General features: G+C 49.0%; 1 protein-coding gene across 1 annotated transcript in view; it reads left to right on the top strand.

The window, feature by feature from the left end:
- The first annotated feature begins 1,349 nt into the window (after positions 1-1,349).
- The window catches only part of NAA15 (N-alpha-acetyltransferase 15, NatA auxiliary subunit), a 37,376-nt gene continuing 22,545 nt past the window's right edge, over positions 1,350-16,180 (top strand). Inside the window, exons 1-6 of the mRNA XM_066573737.1 lie at positions 1,350-1,640; positions 9,238-9,322; positions 10,400-10,504; positions 11,191-11,348; positions 12,529-12,663; positions 14,888-15,041. Of these exons, the coding sequence (XP_066429834.1) occupies positions 1,587-1,640; positions 9,238-9,322; positions 10,400-10,504; positions 11,191-11,348; positions 12,529-12,663; positions 14,888-15,041 (691 nt within the window). The 5' untranslated portion in view covers positions 1,350-1,586. The remainder of the gene's footprint in view (positions 1,641-9,237; positions 9,323-10,399; positions 10,505-11,190; positions 11,349-12,528; positions 12,664-14,887; positions 15,042-16,180) is intronic.

The following is a 16,180-nucleotide window of genomic DNA, read 5'->3' as shown; positions in this document are numbered from 1 at the left end:
ATAGACAACCTGGATATAGACCGAAACAAAGTGTGAACAACCCGTTTCTGGAGATATTCAGTCTGTACTTTTTACCAACCGGCCGGCACACGGAACCGCTGAATTAAATTGGTGGATTTCAGATGTGCAACTTTTTGTGCTCAGACCAATGTTGTGTGTTTTAGAAAAAAAATCTTAGTATATCCTATATTCGGTTTATCCGTGGACCAAAATCGCCCATTAAAGTTTATGGGTGCGCAAAAAAGATTTTAAAAAAACGTTACGAACACGCATTTCTATCGGTGTTCACTGTGGGGGGGTTTTACGCACCGGTTTCTGTAGGTTGTGACAAAACGGACATCACTTGAGCTTCCTTGCTGGGCTAGTTGGCTGGAGCCCATGTGATGTCCTGTACACAGAGGCCGCAGCGGGGGGCTGAATGCCCCGGGGAGTAGATCACTGTTATATTAATGCATGGGGAAGGGTTGTCCAAAGTTCTTACGACTCAGACAACCCCTTAGGGTAAAAAAAAAAAAATCATTTTCCTATTTTGATCAAAAAATAGAAACATATTTGGTAGGACCGCGTCCGTGACCGCCCTAACATCACGCATTATTTATCCCATAGGGTGAACACCATCAGTATAAAAAATGCACAACTCCAGAATTGCGCTTTTTTGGTCACCTATCTCCAAGAAACATTTACTAAAAAGTGATCAAAAAGTTGTATGTACCCCAAATGGTGCCAACAAAAACGTCCGGTCGTCACCCAACAACCCAGCCGTCACCCCGCTGCGCTGCCAGAACAATACTTGTCAGACGGGGATGACAGACATATTTTTTTCTAAAAAAAAATTAATTTATAACTATAGATTTCCTATCCTCATAATTGTACTGATCCACGGAATAAAGCATTTGCCGTAAAACGAGCCGTCCCGCTAAATAGTTTATTATTGCCAATCTCACTGGACTTTTCAAAAGTTTTCCAGTACATTATACGGTAATACAAAAGAAATACAACTCATCCCAAAGAAAAACAGAAGCTGTGAGAACTCCATCAGCGGGAAAGGGGGAAAATAAGATTTCTCTTTAGTGGAGAGGAGCAAACAAAAAAGTGACTGTACTCAAGGGGTTAAAATCTGTTGTCCAATCCCTAATCCGCAGCAGGTAGGGTCAGCTGCTGTAGTAGTAGGGCGGTGACAGCAGTGGGCGCTGGAGGGCTGTCACCGCCCGGAGCTCCAGCTTCTACAACCTGTAGCACGTCTTCCCCCCCTCACACACGGGATGGGCTGCTCCGCCGCCCGCGCTATGGGCGTGTCCAGGTATCAGCGGAAGCAGCAGAGCGCCGGGTCACGGCGCAGGCGCAGATCTCCCCGTGACCCGGGAAGCCGTCCCTCCTCCTTCCGCCATTTTGGCCTCTGCTTCTTGTCGGTTCTGTTCTGTTACCACGTGAAGTACCCGGCCGGGGCCCTGACAGGCCAGGGAGGGGGAGAGGAGCGGTCAGGCCGGCGCTGGTGTGAGCGGTGACAGCGGGCCGGTGCAGGCGGCCATTGTGAGTCCCCGGACGGCGGGAGCAGCTCGTGTGGACGGGAGAGGAGCGGCCGCGCAATGCCGAGCGTCAGCCTCCCGCCCAAGGAGAACGCGCTGTTCAAAAGGATCCTGGTGAGGAGGGGGGCGCTGTGGTGCTGGGGGCTCCTGCGGCAGTCTGTACTTTGCTCTCTCTGGTTGGGGTCGGCCTGTATATGGGGGGGTTGCATCAGCTGCAGACCGGTGATGTGGTCGGTGACCTGTGGAGGGCGCTGTAATGCTGGAGGGCTCCTTCAGCGGCCTGTACTCTGCTCGCCCTTGTGGGGGTCTGCCTGTATTATGGGGGGGTTGCATCAGCTGCAGGTCAGATATGTGGTTGGTGCCCAGCGGAGGGCGCTGTAGGGGCAGCTCTTATATTACCCATCTGTGGCTACAGGTAATAGATGATTCCGGGGAGATGGCGCCACTATCTGGCAGGTCCTTCATGTGTGACAGCCGGACTGTAACCATGGGAACGGTGCCTGGGATGGCGGCATACAGGTGTGCGGCGGGCATGGACGCAATGGGCAAGTCTGCAACTTGCTGTCCCCCCGGCCTCTGTGTGCTCTTAGGCCGGGCGCACACAGGCGGGTTGGAACTACAGATTCCATGATCGTGCCCGCCCAGACAGTAAGTGGGCGCTGAAAGGCACGGGCTGTCGCTCAGACATGCGGCTAGGAATCACGGATTCCACTAGTGTAGGATAAACTGCAGCACGCTCATATGTTAGCGCGAGTTCCGCGAGGACGGCCTCTCTAAGTCAATGGATGCGAGCGTGCAGTCGTCCAGTAAGAGGGCCGACATCCCTGACAGGCAGCGGGGTAACACATCTGGATGATCTTGTACCTGGCAGTCTGCATCCACGCTGACGCAGCATGCAGCGCTACTACATGGCCAGGCCCTGCGGAGCTGGGGGGTTACTGGAACTACTACTCTGCTGGCCAATAGCAGTCTGTCCTGTCATCCCCTTTAAGATGGGCTGAGCACATGTTATTACTGTGAGGGGATAAGAGGCAGAACCTCTCCCATCACTTCTGTCTGGGAGCTCACAGAATCACAGGGGAAAGGTCCAGGCTGATACCAGCGAGTACCACTCAAACCTACTATGATGAGTGAAGTGGGGGGACAGCGGTGCGCTGCTCTCACACGGGGCGACTGCCGACTGAACGACAAGCATGCCGGAGACTGGGCGATGTAATGTTCCATGGAAGCGGGCAGTATCACTTATGAACGATGGTCTGCGCACCGTGAATGGAGGCCAGCGGGCTGGAGCGATCCATGGCCGTCTCAGTCCTGTATGAGGGCACAGTGATTATTGCTGGGACGCGCTGTCATACATCTGTTGCCCAACAGATGGTCCCGTGTAAAGGCACCCTTGCGTCGTATCGCGCCGTTGGGGCTCACGTCCTAAAGTGTAGTCCTGGAGATAGCAGCACCGCTGTGTATTGCTGCTCCTGGGGTACACTGACCTGCAGTGAAGAATGGTGGGAATTCTCCACAGCAGAAAATCTGCAGCAATGCTGTGACAGAGTCCAGATGTGTGCTGATGTGTGCCGCGGGTGCCGATGGTGATGTGGAGCCACAGCAGATTCACCCTTTCATTTCAAAGGGAACCTGTTACCACCAGTGCGCACCATAAACTAAGCCATAGGGCAGGCCCCGAGGAGCTGCAGTTTTTATACTCGCCCAGCTCTTCATTCCCATACTGTCGCCCATGGAAGCCGGCACCAGCAATGTGTGTGCATGGACAGCGGGCTCCTCCGTGCAGGCTGCGCACCCGCTGTCCTCTATGGGAGTGTGCATGCACAGCGGGCTCCTTCCTGCAGGCCGTGCACCTACTGTCCTCTATGGGAGTGTGCATGCACAGCGGACTCCTCCCTGCAGGCTGCGCACCCACTGTCCTCTATGGGAGTGTGCATGCACAGCGGACTCCTCCCTGCAGGCTGCGCACCCACTGTCCTCTATGGGAGTGTGCATGCACAGCGGGCTCCTCCGTGTAGGCTGCGCACCCGCTGTCCTCTGTGGGAGTGTGCATGCACAGCTGCAGAGATAAGTCCGCTGGTGCTGACTCCCACGCGTGACAGCACTGGAGCGAGGAGCCGAGTGGGTATAGAAACGACATCCCCGGACTCCTCAGAAGCATAACTTATTGCTCTTGTACACGGAACACCCTGTCAGGAGCCGAGGCCCAACATCCCATCCCAGTGATGATCGCTGCTGTGTAAAAGCGCAGTATTGCTCATCACTCAGTGAACAGAGGCAGGGAGCGGGCCGGGATCGTTCCAGCCCACCGGCCTCCATTCACAGTAGACGGACAGTCGGTGATAGATGATACACGGGCTGATGGTGGTTTAGTTCTGAAGCATAAACTGGAGGATGACCGATAATTCGCTCAGTCGGCGCCTGCGTTTACATGGAACGACAATGGCTCAGATTCTCCCTGATCGCAGGAATCTGAAGGATTTATGGTCCCGTGTACAAGGCCCGTATCTTCGCTGCTCCCCGGTGGTGACACAGAACTACATTGTGCGAGTTCAGTAGAGGAACGCAGTATCTGTTACACCCCACATCCTTGTATCCAAATCCAGCAGGTGTGAGCGCCCCCTACAGTGTGATCAGACATTACCCAGCACTGCCTCAGACCTAAGGGAAGAGAAAACTATGTAATATACTTTCAGTCGTCCCCTCCCGTCTAGTCTCAGTCATGTGTGAGCTTATACACTAAATCAGCCTGAGAAATGGGGGCAACCGTGCTAAATCAGCTTAGGAAGTAATGGCTCGGGTAACCCCCGGCCCCTCGCGTCCGGGCCTCATGTAACCCCCGGCCCCTCGCGTCCGGGCCTCGTGTAACCCCCGGCCCCTCGCGTCCGGGCCTCGTGTAACCCCCGGCCCCTCGCGTCCGGGCCTCGTGTAACCCCCGGCCCCTCGCGTCCGGGCCTCGTGTAACCCCCGGCCCCTCGCGTCCGGGCCTCGTGTAACCCCCGGCCCCTCGCGTCCGGGCCTCGTGTAACCCCCGGCCCCTCGCGTCCGGGCCTCGTGTAACCCCCGGCCCCTCGCGTCCGGGCCTCGTGTAACCCCCGGCCCCTCGCGTCCGGGCCTCGTGTAACCCCCGGCCCCTCGCGTCCGGGCCTCGTGTAACCCCCGGCCCCTCGCGTCCGGGCCTCGTGTAACCCCCGGCCCCTCGCGTCCGGGCCTCGTGTAACCCCCGGCCCCTCGCGTCCGGGCCTCGTGTAACCCCCGGCCCCTCGCGTCCGGGCCTCGTGTAACCCCCGGCCCCTCGCGTCCGGGCCTCGTGTAACCCCCGGCCCCTCGCGTCCGGGCCTCGTGTAACCCCCGGCCCCTCGCGTCCGGGCCTCGTGTAACCCCCGGCCCCTCGCGTCCGGGCCTCGTGTAACCCCCGGCCCCTCGCGTCCGGGCCTCGTGTAACCCCCGGCCCCTCGCGTCCGGGCCTCGTGTAACCCCCGGCCCCTCGCGTCCGGGCCTCGTGTAACCCCCGGCCCCTCGCGTCCGGGCCTGACTTTGCTCCAGCCTGGTGGATGCTAGACCTCATACGGTCAGTCATTCTGTCACTATTATATACCTCAACTCAATGGAGACCGGCGGAAACTGAAGAAAATTTTGACCAAAAGTAAATTTCAGAGTTATTAACTTTTTTCCAGTTTTGGGGAGATGTACCGTTGTCAGATACGCAGTTCAGTGTTAAGATTTGCGCAATGCCATCTAAAGTTGCCAGCGACTTCTCTCTCAGCAGCAAACTATAAATAAGCCTTTTTTCTTACACTTCTGTTGAATGGAGACATGTAGCCTGGTACCAAGCAGGCGGGTAGTCACCGCTGACACCGAGGCCGGCACACAAGTATGCCATGCACTGTACTTGCTGCGGGTTGTCATTGTCGCGGTGTGTATTCACGCCAAGATAGAACACGCTGCCATCTTAAAGCGTATATGTAGCGCGATGCGTGTGATCGCCAGCATGGTTGCCTGTATCGCAGATTGGTACAGTGTATTGCGCACACACAATCTGCATGCGGAATACTCTACCAATACGGCCGTGTGAAGGAGCCCTGAGGGGGTAGTCACACAGGCAACTGGGATTCTGTTCCGTGAAAACCTTTACCATTTTCTATGTAATTTCCGTGCGCCGGTTTCTCTTTTTTACTACTTGGTTCTTTTTTTTTTCCCCATGTGGTCCGCATAGTAACCTATGATGATAAATGCATGCAGATCTCACGGTATGCGATTGTTATGTGTCTTTTTTTAACATTCCCATAGAAAATAGGCGACCCTTGAAGACGAATCGCACTACAATGGGACATGTAATCACACGGGCGAGCACAATATCTGGTTGGGACTTAGGCCCAATATCACACTCGCCAATGTGTAATTTCCCTGCGGATGTGAAGTGGTGGTAAGTCAAAACTGCCTGGCATCACTTCGGGAAATAAGCGGTCCTCGATGGGGAACATCGCCTTGCGTGTACCTGGAGCGCTGCTACCGCCGGCCTATTGAAGACAATGGGAGATACGATGCAAAAGCACGCAGACGAATAGAATATGCTGCGACTTCTTTTCTGCATCGCCTGTAAAAGATTGGCGTACATATCCTGACAACACACACCTTGTTGGTCATGTACAGTAAGTTACCAGCCCGCTGTATGCTATGTGCGGAGGCCGCTGCCAACAAGGGTATAGTGTGAGGCCGGCAGGCTGGGACCTGCACATTATGCTTCCTCTTCATGGACCTCCCATGGGAGGCAGAAACAAGCCTGCAAGTGGAATCCTGCTGGTTCAGCATCTCTGCCATCCGCCCACATAGTAAATTGTAGCTCTGCGCGGACAGGTACGGGGCGGAGAGGCGTCTGGGACTCCTATACTGCTCCTTCACAATGATATGTTCAGCTTTGCATCACTAAACCGTCTCCTGATCTGCATTACTATTGAGCCCCTGTTTATTACCTTCCCTTCATAGCATTCTGTATATACAGTCACTGACACAAGGTAACGCTGCAAGGAGGAGCTGTCGGAAGGGGTTAATGTGTGTGAATGAAGTAATGATCTATACAAGTAATTACTGTATTAGAGCGAGAGGATGCCTTTATGAAGGGGAAACTGTACAATTCAACGGAGCCTCTAGTACCCTGCTGGGCCACCTATAGCCCGGGTACATGATGAAGTACGGTCTGGCATACAGACTCTGTATGTTATCCTGCAGCACGTTTGCCCATAGACTTTACAACTGGGCCTTTAGGTCCTGCACACTCATGGGCGGCTGAAGCTGGCGTTCCAACTGGTCCCATAATTGTTTGATCGGCAATACATCTGACTGGGCAGCCAAGGAAGTGTGGCACCCTGGTGGAGCAATTACTGGAAAACCCTCGCAGTGTGGGCAAGCATTATCCCGGTGAACAATGTCTGTTGGAAGCCCTGGCATGAGAAGGATTTCCAGCACACCTCACTGAGCTGTCATTGTCCCTCGATCACCACTAGGGGTGACAGCTGTCATATGAGGGCTGCCTAGATGGTTACGCCAGCAGTTCTGTCACTTCACGGTAAAGGCAGGCTCTAGGCCGTCCGCACCATGTGTGCCCACACAACCACTACGCCCAACGCCTCATAACAGCTTGGTCAGAGGGCCTATATGGGGGCATCCTGCTTCTTCATTCCAATGATGTGCCCTCTCTGTCAACTGGGCAAAATGTCTTCTAGTACATCGTAGAGGCATATCTAGTAGTCATCGATCTCCCAACAAGAGGTACACGAAAAGTAGCCTCTTTTATAGGGGAAGAACTTTTATGGTCTCTGGTGGGAAGACCCCGTGTCTAATCGGACCACAGCTGTAATTCTCGACATGACTGCCTGAGACATAACGGAGTTCTGCAGCCATCTGCCATTTCTATCTGGGTGCAGTATTCTTATTCTTGTAGATGCGGACGAGTACAGGATACATTACGGACATTGTCGGGGGGTACAGAGTCCTTTAAACTTTTAAGACCTGAAGTGCACATCGGTGTTGCTGCGTTCGCACACCTGACTTCGCCTCTCAGGAATGTCGCATCGCAGCCGCTTGTCAGTCGGCCCGACCTAATGCTTGAGATGCCGCCATGGGGTATGATGGTGGGCACGTGCCAGTAGTCGCAGCATCGAACGTGCAGCCACCACAAGTACACTAAGACGTTGGGATAAGTCCTGGGTGTTAGCAGTTGCCGGCGGTGTAGCCGCACGCATTACACAGAGCCAGCACTTGTATTTATAACTCCCCACCTGTTTCCTCCATGAAGGATGGCTGCCCGCGCGTCTCCACTTACCACAGCTATGTGACGGAACTGTGTGCCCACGTATACCAGGAGGAACCGACTGCATGATGTGTTGTATTTAGCTGGTGCCGAGAGCCTGCAAGGACGAGCCGTTCTGTAGTCACAGCAGAAGCCAGGAAGTCTCCCGTCCGAGAGATGGAGGATATATGTAGCTGCACAGCGTCTGTCTGCTGCACACAGTTATGTCGTGCTGGGGGGATCTCACTGGGATCATTCTTGGGACCAACCTCTGGGACTACTGCTTTAAGGAGACCCGGAATACGGCCGCAGCACATAGACCGCGCTGAACTAATTGTGATTCTGTGGAACAGTGGAGTTTTTGCGCTGCCCGTATAAAGGTGTGTTCATGGGACGGTTATCGTTCAGAATAATAACTGGATCGTATAAATCCGTTTTTTTTTTTTTTTTTTTGGCATTAACTAATATCTGTAATTGAATTACTAAACATTCTTCAACGGACCCTGTCACCTCTGAGCAGCACCGTAAACTAAGTTATGGGGGAGCCGAGGATGTATTTCTTATACTCGCCGGTGAAGGTCGTGTGAAATCTGAAAATCTGACCCACTGTCATCGCTGTGCTCTCTCCTATAGACTTCTATGGGGTCTATCGGTCATCTCCGTACTGCTATCATGGGTCCGCTGCACAGCTTAGCCTTAACACGGGAAGAGGAGCCGTGACTATTTCCATGCTTGCTGTAAGACCTGATTAGCCAGCAGATGAGGGTTTGCTCGTTTGTGGGCTGACTGACCTTTTACGTGGCCCGATGACACCAACATGCAGGGGACAGTTCTTGCTCTGTAGTCTAGCCATGTAAAAGGCCCTTAAACATCTCCACCACTACTGTTACCTTGGAGGAAGCTCCCACTAAGTGCTATCCACATGAGTAGTATGAGAAGTGCCGTCCCAGCGCCTCCACCCCAGCAATGGCGGTCACGTGTGATCTACTTCCCTCCTCACTCATGGCCTGTATGTGCTTATGCTTAACCCGCTATCTCCTCAGGGCTCTCACATGAGTGTTTTTTTACCGTGCATTACACATGCGGATTTTGGGCACACAATATAGCGCATGAAATGTGCACCAGAAAAAGAACTTAGTACGCTCTATCTTGCCACGTATTACATGCGCATACACGCCAGGATGGCGTATGGGGATTTGTCAGCATGTAGAAGTACATGATGCATTGCGTACTGCTGCGCGCTCTCAACGCGGATGGTTGGGAAGTGACGTATCCCTACCGGTAACGTTTACGTGGTCACCTTGAGCACAAGGCTCTGGTCCTTTATACCCGGAGTTGGGGTGACTTCTCGCCATAGCACAGAGGCTGTATAAATGATGGGCTTGCACACTACTAATGTCCTATATTCTATGTATTTTTCAGAGATGTTATGAACACAAGCAATATCGAAATGGGTTGAAGTTTTGCAAACAGATCCTGTCCAATCCGAAATTTACCGAACATGGAGGTAAATATGCGCTACAATATAACTGAATGTTACCTTCAGGAAACAGAAAATTAAACTTTTTATTCCACTCTACTCTCTTATGGCTATACTTCTACATATTGGGCCTTTCACAGATTAGACTTGTTAAAAGATCCCTATTGATACCCTTTATTAGAATCTACTAAAAACATACACAGTAGCTAGACAGCTGGGGTGGGGTATCCGGACGTAGTAGGAAAACCGCAACGCTCCAGCGACAAGACGGACAAAAAATGCTCAGACACACATAAAGGGGAGAGCAACAGCTCTCAGCTCAGATAGAGAGGGGAGAACCCTGATAGACTCAATGTGTCTACTATAGAGACACTGAGAATATAGTACTGTCCACTCAGTGGGTCGGATAATTTCTATTACTAACGCTGCCAACTTGTTGCAGCTCCTCTAGCTCATAGTGTCGATTGCTAACTCTGCCAACTAATTATTTTGCTCCTCTAGCTCTACGCGTTTCACTGCCAATATGGCGGATCTTCAGGAGATACGGGAGCCTAGATGAGACTGAATTCGATATCAATCGAATGTGTATTGTAAATTGAGAGGAAAAGCTGTGTGTAAGAGAATACAGAACTGGTGACGAATAACTGACGCCACCCTCCTATATAGTATCCGTCCCGTAGCATGCAAAGTTGCACAGATGGGTTCCCTGATATAGGACCCAAAGCAACATGGGGCTAAGGGGTATTAGTAGCCTTAACAAAAGCCTCAAGACGATCCCTAATGGACTTTACAACTGCCGTTGATGCCACTAGCAAGGCCATGCCGCAGCAGACTCCACCATACGTGACTGCAGCTTGTGCTGCCGGTCTTCACCAACAATCTCATACATGTGCTTAGTGCCAACGGCTGTTACATAGTAACGGGAAGCTTTCCAAGAAGCTCTGCACTTTCACATACACAACATTTACTTGGCAACAACCACACCTGAATTGCTAAGGCCTCCATATTACTAACAGCCATGTGCCATCAAACCTTGCTACTCATTGTAATATTTTCATACATGCAAGCGCGTGTTTTATTTTTTTTTCCTCCTTTCTCCTTTAGAAACGTTAGCAATGAAAGGATTGACTTTAAATTGTCTTGGGAAGAAAGAAGACGCTTACGATCTTGTACGCCGAGGACTTAGGAATGACCTCAAAAGTCATGTCTGTATCCTTCTATGCATTATTACAGTGCTGTAGAATTGTGACACTTGGAAATACTATGAAAAAGCAAGTGTATAATGTTTGGGGACCAGAATTCCATATTTTGTTAGTTATTTGCTGGACTATTAAACTTTTTGGATTATAAAATGTAATGTCAAAGGAATTCCCCCGCCTATGTAATGTTCGGGACTCTCCTGAACTAATTAGCTTCCATCTGTCATTTGTACCCGAACACTCATTCATGCCGTTACTGTGAGAACTCTTCATAATAGTAATCAGACCGTCCTATAAAGGTGGCCGTATACATATATACAGTGTATAGGGACAGAACCTATAGATCTAATGTGTAATGGCAAATATTGGGAGAGATAAGGATCTTGCTGTTGGAGTTGAACTCCCCGATCCCTTTGTTCTCGGGACGTAAGCCTCCAACACAGGAGTCTGGCTGCAGCTTTCTGCCCATTCACAACACACACATACTTGGCCTACTGTGTATGGGGGTGCTGAGCCAAAATCAGCCGCCGTCTATATAATGAATGTGACCACCTTAACGTTGCTAGAAACATTTCACGTTCCCAATGGGATCACGCGGACCACATAGACGTGTGTTGTGTATGCCGCGTTTCTGTTGTTTTAGTGACTTGTGTTAATTCTATGTATGAGTTGTTTGCCTTAACTTTGGTCATTTAGGCTGGCATGTGTACGGCTTATTGCAGAGATCTGATAAAAAATATGATGAAGCTATCAAGTGTTACAGGAATGCTCTGAAATGGGACAAGGACAATCTGCAGATCTTGCGGGACCTTTCGTTACTTCAGATTCAAATGAGGGACCTGGAAGGCTACCGGGTACGTGCAGTTTTCTCATACTTCCTAAGTGACGTGGTCAGTACTACTAGTTAACGCACATCTGCTACATTAGTAACGCACCCTGTCTTGGGGTACGTTTACAAGTAGCAGAAATCCTGTGGAATTTCTGCAGCGGAAAATTACATGGCAAATTCTGCAGCATTTCCTCATCCACAACTGATTTGATCTGTAAGATTGGTGCGGACTTTGACTCGAAATCGTCTCGAAAGATGCAGCTCTCACCTCGCCTCTGATGTTTTTGTGCTGTAAGCACTCCCCAGTACCTGGCAGCCTGTAGTAAGTGCAGGACCGCTGGTCAGGGGATGTGGAAGTGGCATCACCTGACCAGCAGTGCTGCACTCAGTACAGGCTGCCAGGTACCGGGGAGTGCTGACAGCACAAAAATGTCAAAGGTGAGGGGAGCACGGTATCTTTTGAAGTCTTCTGCGGATACACAGCCTATTTAGAGTCAAAATCTGCACCAATGATACAGAATTTGATTTGTTTTGGTGAGGAAATGCTGTGGGCTTTGCAGGGGAAATTTCACAGCATTTCCGCTTCATGTAGATGTATCCTTAGAGTCTGTCACAGAGCGAGTTAGGCTGCCTATCCACGGGCGTTGTGGTATCCTGTGGCGGATTTTCGCCATGGGATACCGCAACCCGGGAGCAGGGGCCGGCAGACGGATCTTTGCTTTCAGCCTGTCTGACAGATGGGTTAATCGCGGAGAATCGCAGCATGCTGCGATTTGCCGGCAGCAAGTGTAGAATCGCTATGATTCTCCGTCATGGACAGAGGGGGGGGGGGGGGGGGGAGTGCTCTTCATAGCAACTCTATGGATAGCTTACACTGCGTTCCCTGCAGCTGGATTATCGCTGTGGGGAACGCAATGAAAACCCGCCGTGGACAGGCATCCTTAATTGGCATATACTTCTTGCATAATTAACCTAAAAGTATCACTTGACCTGACTTATGTGATAAGCACCATAGATCAGGTCAATCTAACGCCCATTTGAAACCTGCCCCTACAGCTGCCAATGGCTAATTATCTGCTCCCCGTTCAGTGGCTTCCCACCTGCCCGGTTGGCAGTATTGCTGCTACAGTGTGTGTTTGCTAAATGAATACAAGGTTTAATGTCAAGAATTATTGTAATATAGTAGTTATGAAACTGTGTTTCAGGAAACCAGATATCAGCTGCTCCAGCTACGGCCGGCACAGAGAGCCTCCTGGATCGGATACGCTATCGCTTACCATTTACTAGAGGATTATGAGATGGCAGCAAAGATTCTCGAGGAGTTTCGGAAGACTCAGCAGGTACAACAACCCTATTGGTGCACCAAATCTACACCCACCAGCTGTGCTTGAACGCATAGTTGGCTTAGTAAGAAAATGAGCTGTATTCATGGCCCCTTCTACATCCTAAACGCCTTTCCTCTTCAGCCAGTTTGGGTTTTTGTTTTTTCATCTCAGCTTCACAAGACCAGAACTTTATTTTTCCATAGACCTACCATAGTTGTAAGAAGGCTTATTTTTTATAGGGTGCATTGTATGTTTTAATGGCACCGTGTAATGTATTCAAAAACCTTTGTGGGAATGAACTGAAGGGGAAAAAAAAACACAATTGAGCCATAGTTTTTGTTTCAGTTTTTTTTTTCCTGCAATTTTTTAAAGTTTTTAAGGCAATGACGCCACAGAACATAAATGTACATCCTGGCTGCGGGGTACTTAACGCAACAGGGCGTACACTTGCATCCTGAGGATAGCGCAAGATCAGAAGAGATCCCGTGCTATCCGGCCGCGGGAATTTCCCGTATTCGCATGAAATTTTTTTTTTAATTAAAATTCCACGTATTTAGTATCGTCCTATCCGTAACACCCGGTAAAAAAAACGTGTTTCAAAAAGCAAACTGAAAAATGGAGGCAAAATGCTTATTTTTTTCATTTTGTCTCCCAAAAAACACAAAAGTGATCAAAAAAGCCATATGTACCCTAAAATGGTTCGTTTTAGAAAAAATTAATTTCTAAACAAAGTCTTTATTGCGGAAAAGTGGAAAAAACCCTTAAAAAATATAAGCATTTTGGTATTGTTGTAACCGTACTGACCCACAGAAAAAAAGTATTGTCATTTATGCTCAGTAATTAACACTGTAAATAAATAAAAAAAATATCAATGGCAGAATTGATGCGATTTCTCTCCCTATCATTAAAAAATGAATACGTTTTCCAATATAGTCAATGTACCCAAAAATGAATCCAGTAAAAACTACAGTTCGCCACGCTAAAAACAAGCCCTCCTACAGCTGTGTCGACAGAAAAATGAAAGTTTTATGGCTTTTGAAAAATGCAGATGAAAATCTGTGAAAAATCGTTGTCCTTATGTCCTTAAGGGGTTAATGGCATTCATTGTGTGGCAAAAATTACATCTTAACCCCTTAGTGATGGCTCTATAATGTTTTTATGACCTGCTGTTGCAGGATGTGTATGGAGGGAGATAGCGCTGCTATTGCCCTCCATACAGTGCAGGCGTCAGCTGTTTATTATAGCTGACACCCACGGGCAATAGCTGCAATCGGCCTTGCGGCTGATCGCGACCATTAACCCGTTAAATGCCCCGAACGATGTTTGGGGGTCCCGCACAGCCCCTCCCCCGCGTTGAGATCGGGGAAGCCATGCAGGTGTCATGGCAGCCGGGGGCCTTCTAAAAAGCCCCAGGGTTGCCTTGGGAGACTGCCTATCAAGCCGTCCCCATGGGGTGGCTTGATAGGCTGCCTGTCAGAGTGCAGTATGATGTAATGCTATAGCTATGAGTGCAGCTGCTGTGCCTGCACATCCTGCAATAAGTGGCTTACATGGACGGCCCACGTCAGGAAAAGGTTACATGAAGAATATTCCCCTGTAGCTTTGTGACCGGCCCGGTGACATACTTTCCTGTTTTTAACCTTGGTGACAGCCTTTTTGCATCTGCATGACCAACTAATTTCAACTTTTTTTTTTTTTTCATTGTCGCATTCCAGGAGCCGTAACTTCTTATTTTTGCCAACGTAGCTGTATGAGGGCTTGTTTTTGTGGGACGAGTTGTATTTTTTTAATTGCATCATTTTTCAGCACATATAATGTACAACTTTAATAAAAAATAAAATGAAAGGATTTGGGGAAGGAAAAAAGATTGTCATTTTGCTTCTTGGATTTGATTTTTACGGTGGCCAGTGTGCAAAATAAAGCAATAACATGTTCTGGGTCGGCGCAATTCCGGTGACACCAAGTTTATAAAGTGCTGTTTTTGTTTTTATGTTCTGCTATTTTTGTACACAACTTTTTTTATTATTATTAAAGATTTTCTTCTGTGTTGGCACATTCCAAGAGCCAGAGCGTTTTTATTTTCCATCTACAGAGCTGTGTCATGTTCATCCTGCATGGGGTAAACCATGTATAGCATTTTCAGCTCCTCTCAGCCAGTTGATATTGCGCAGCCTGCCCTCTACGCTCCACGGCGACGGCTTCATTTTGATCTAAAAGCCAATGTGCTTCTTGTTCTTAGACGTCTCCAGACAAGGTTGACTATGAGTACAGCGAGCTGCTGCTCTACCAGAACCAGGTTCTCCGGGAAGCCGAACTCTACAAGGAGGCACTGGATCACCTCTGTACCTATGAAAAGCAGATCTGTGACAAGCTGGCAGTGGAGGAAACTAAAGGTACTTGTTCTAGGCAGCAGTTTGTGCTTTTCTTGCATTTAACCCCTTAAGGACAAGGCTGTTTTGTACCTAAAGGATCAGATACTTTTTTTTTTTTTTTTAGGGATTTTTACCCATATGGTGATTTTACTGCCCTATTTTTTTTTTTTTTCCTTTTTAGATACAAAAATTATTTTTGCTGCTTTTTTTTTCCCTCTCTAACATTTAGGGTTATTTTTATAATATCTTATTTTTTTCAGTTTTCTTAGTTGGGAGTAAAAGACTAAAGAAGACTTTCTTAACATTTATAGTGTTTTGTTTTTTTTCAAATTAGTAAATTTTATGCCAAGATATTATGGGAATGGGTTTCTCATTTTGTTTTGGACGTTTGCTATATAATGTGTAGTTTCAGATTACAGGGTGCATATGGCGATGGTTATGGTTGGCGTCTGCTTTGGTTCATTTTCTATTTTATGCATATATTTTTATTTTATTCTGTAATCTTTTTTCACTTTTATTTATGTAACTGAGTTTTTTTACCATCTTAAAATTAGACCTCTGGGGGTCATTCATATGGTCGTTTTTTTTACACACTTTTCCATTGTTGGGGCGTCCATAGGAGCCCCAGTTACAGGGGGAAATATTCCCCTGTAGCGACAATAGTCACTGGCAGAGCTGATCTGGGTCTACTAGAACCCTGCAGCTCTGCTTTAACAGTAGATCTCAGCGGTCCCATGATCGCCGGGTCGCGAAGTGGAAGAAACTCTTCCACCTTCACTTCTTAGTACATAGTGCTCATTGAGCGCTGTGTACCCAGGAAAGAAGGCAGAAGTGCATAAACACTTCTCCAGGTTCTCAGCTGTGTCTGATAGCCGAGGACCCAACCTGCTTCTGCTTGATTGCAGCAGCAGAGGCTTTAATTCCACGTTGTATTTTCGCTGTCAGCTGGGATGAAAGCCCAGAATCAAACGCTGTAAATCTGCAGCGCTTGGTCCTTTAGGGGTTAATATTATTTTACATGGTGGAATGCAATGTGGATTTCTGTGCAGATTCTGCCTCTAAAAGCCTGGCAGAAATCCTTGGGTAAGTAGTGAATTTTTGCTGTGGATTCACGCATGGATTTATCCCTGTGAATGGGCAAAATCCATGTTGGGAATTTT

This window comes from Eleutherodactylus coqui, chromosome 7 (genome assembly GCF_035609145.1).
Source record: "Eleutherodactylus coqui strain aEleCoq1 chromosome 7, aEleCoq1.hap1, whole genome shotgun sequence".
Taxonomy (NCBI): domain Eukaryota; kingdom Metazoa; phylum Chordata; class Amphibia; order Anura; family Eleutherodactylidae; genus Eleutherodactylus; species Eleutherodactylus coqui.
This window is presented reverse-complemented; position numbering and strand designations above follow the sequence as displayed.